The sequence below is a fragment of the Cynara cardunculus genome, unplaced genomic scaffold (assembly GCF_001531365.2).
Source record: "Cynara cardunculus var. scolymus isolate 2C unplaced genomic scaffold, CcrdV1 Un_Scaffold_7657, whole genome shotgun sequence".
Lineage (NCBI taxonomy): Eukaryota > Viridiplantae > Streptophyta > Magnoliopsida > Asterales > Asteraceae > Cynara > Cynara cardunculus.
Window position 1 is genome coordinate 554 of NW_020203679.1, and position 3,687 is coordinate 4,240.

At 33.5% G+C, this 3,687-nt stretch overlaps 1 protein-coding gene across 1 annotated transcript; it reads right to left on the bottom strand.

The window, feature by feature from the left end:
* Window positions 1-715: 715 nt before the first annotated feature.
* On the bottom strand, window positions 716-1,783 carry LOC112504978 (protein FAR1-RELATED SEQUENCE 5-like; the record flags this gene model as incomplete). Its single annotated transcript, XM_025108929.1, has 2 exons — window positions 1,532-1,783; window positions 716-1,285 (listed from the first exon to the last, which is right to left on the bottom strand). Coding segments are annotated over exons 1-2 (822 nt in total), but the record flags the coding sequence as incomplete, so codon positions are not given.
* Window positions 1,784-3,687: the final 1,904 nt, after the last annotated feature.

Below are 3,687 nucleotides of genomic sequence, written 5' to 3' on the forward strand. Positions count from 1 at the left end.
GGCTTTCCTCACAGGGCAATTTCGTATATCATGATTGACAAGCTCCTTGCATCCTCGACATAGTCTTTTCGGCCGTTTGCTTTTTGTTATGGTTCTCTCTCCCGCCCCAATCAAATGCTTACTAGTGCCACAACCTTTGTTACGAATGCCTTAAGGGGGAAGAATATCAATTTTCTCCGGTCGAGGAACACCTACCAACGACTGATGCACATTATCTTTGTTGGTAAAATCGTTTTTTTAGGCACACCGCTTAGCACATTTGACTTCCACGAACGGATATTGTCAAGAAAGGCAGTTAACTTCTCATTGTCACCTTTTAAATTCGCTAAACATTGAACAAGCTCAAGATACACGTCATTGAATAATTTGTCAACACGACTATCGCTTCTAATTGATATATGTCGACTACGCAACACATCAACAGGAATGACCCCCCTCATCCAACGCCTAAGAATATATTATTGCGGAATTTCATCGAAATCAAGGTTAAACAAGACAGTGAACACATGTCGACATAAAGTTTCGTAGTACTCAAAATGGCGGCAACCACAATATATTGAGTCATCTGAATGCGATTGAGCAACTTAACATACAACATAATTGGTGATACAAGATTATAACAACACACTAAAATATCACATGTGATATTTAACAAGAAACTAGAATATCACATGTGATAAAGTTAAACAAATAATTAATAATATTGATAACGTACCTTAAACTTAAGCTTAGTGGAACAATGTTTTTTCTTCTCCCTTATTGTATAAACTGTCAAACCCATTTCAGTATTAACTTGCCATTGGGAACAAAATCTATAACCCTTGAAGATCTCCTGTTGGACCTTGAACAAAATAGCACGAGTATACACCTTTGTTGCATAATACTCGATCAACGTATTTGTCTTGAAGGTCAGTGTGGTGGTATTCGTTTTATGATCTTCATTGCGCTGCCTATTCCTCTGTTTGTCTATCGCAGTATCATAAGACAAAATGAACTCTAACAAAATATTAGAATGCTTATCAAATTTTCGAAAAAACGAGTTGGTGCTCTCAGATCTGGAGGTGGTTTTCATTAAACAACACAAAGGTATCTCCCTGAAGTAGGAAGGAATCCAATTGGTTCGCATTTGAAATACGTCCTCAAGCCATGGATGAGTATGAAGGTCAAACTCATTCAACAAAGATGCCCATTTAACCTCAAATTCATCAGGTTCAAGGTGTACACTCCATACTAATTTTAATAACTGTTTTCTGAAGTTTGTATTCAAAATGATATCAGAACCTACCTACATCATAACATCGCTATAAGGAAATCAAATTTGCAACTCACATATGATACACAACTACAGTCACATTATTATCACATGATTATCACCGGTAACACTAAATATAATATTACTTTCAATCACATGTGTTAAAATCTAGTAAGAAACAAAATCTAGCAATTTCACGCATCCTACGATTTAATTTATACCCTAATTTTAAGCATGGAAATATCAAGTCACCTGAGCAAACAATAAAACATTCAATACCTTGGCAGGGAGCTTCTTCATGATATGCCACATACATAGTTGATGTCTAGCATCAGGAAACACAACCGGGATTGCTTTCTTAATGGAAGCATCTTGATCAGTCAAAATAAGGGTCGGTTGATGACCATGAACCTTCAAAAATGATTCCAACAACCAGGTATATGCTTGGATAGTTTCTTCGGTGATCAATCCTGACCCAAAAACAACTGATCTTCTATGGTTATCAATACCGATGAATGGTACAAAAACCATGTTATATCTACGATGACAAAAAAATAAAATATAAGCCGATATCATAAAAATTAATAAATCCAAATTATGATAACATTAAATTAACTTACTTATTGAAACGATATGTCGCATCAAATGACATAACATCACTGAACTCTGCGTAGTTCAACCTTATCAACTCATTGGCCCAAAACATTGATACCAAACGACCATTGTCAATTTTATACTCAAATGCAAAGTTTGTCCTATATTGTCTTCTGTTGTTCAACATATTTACCACCATTTGTACGTCTCTATCACCAACGTAGTTATTGAGATCCCTCTTGAAACTCTTATAATCAAACCAGCCTCATCGTTGCCACCTTTCAAACAAATCTGCAACTTGTGGGCTCTTACAGGCCCAATATTTGACCTCGCCAACCGATGTACCATAACTTTGTCATCATAACTGAGTTGCCTACTCTTATGTGATAAAATTTTATCAGCATCATCAATCAAATCATGGTTATGATTGGGACAAAAATAGTATAATCTATATGATGATTGAGACCCCTCTATGTATTTAAACCTAACAGACACCTTACAATCTGTAACTTTAAAGTTTGTATTTCGTACTTGTCTACGATGTCCATCCATTTCAACAGAGTCAATCGGTCCTCTTTTTTTGTTTTCCGTGCTTATGACAAACAACATATTTTTGTTTGACTATACCACCCTCCCTTGTCTTCTGCGTTGATAGTCGAATGTCAAACCCGACAATGTCGACATACCTTCAACACATTTCAATTCCATCCTCCAAAGATCCAAATATTGAACCAACAACCGGTTGAAATTCACTTGGAACAGATGGGATACGAACTCCATCACCGCAAAGACTTTCAATCACTCCTTGAGTTGGTAACACAAAATGATCTGTGAAACAATTACCAATATGTTATAAATAAAAAAATCAATATACATATAAACCAAATTAACAAAGTCTCATGTGTCATAATAAAACTAAACAAAATTACTATTAAATTAAATTGAAAACAAAATCAACCTCATCAAGGCGCATTACAGTAACATACACTTGCAGCTATGGGATGTTTATCACATGTGATAAACATCAAAATTCTCAATTACAAAGATATCACTATTATAATCATTGATTTTATGTTACAAGTTGAAAGTGAAATTGACCATCTTGATTACAATATAGTTGTCATTTTTCACTTGCTGATTTACGTTATTTACTAGCATCATTCATATGTCTATTAGACTGCAAAATTCTGCATTTGCATTTTCCTATCATATGAACTCGACTCTTCATCACTAGTTACACACCAATTTAAGAGATGCAGAAGTAGTTTGAGTTGAGATTTGCTAGCAATTAACTTGTTTTTTATCAAATCATGTATATCAATCACATTTATCACACCATTATCACATTTCCTGGGATCACTGATAATTGTTTGGATCGATATGCACATAAACATTATCACATTTATCACACTATTATCACATTTCCTGATAATTGTTTGGATCGATATGCACAAATAATTGTTTATGTTATATGATTTGAGCGATCAATATCTTTTGAGTTGGTAACCGATATGTGTCACGAAAATTATGGGATGTTTATCACGTGTGATAAACATCAAAATTCTCAATTACAAAACTACAATAACATTAAACTCAAATCAACATATACCAATAACTATAAATGGACAAAAAATGTTTACATTCACAATTCCATGTACCTTTTTTCGGGGAGTGCTAATGGCACCCCTTTGATAGGGGTGCCAAATACATTGAAACTTGAACCTTATTAAAAATAATATAATATATTTTTTTATTATTATTTTATACATTAATATATATATATATATATATATATATATATAAAATTCCTTATATTATATATTTTATACAAAAAATATTTT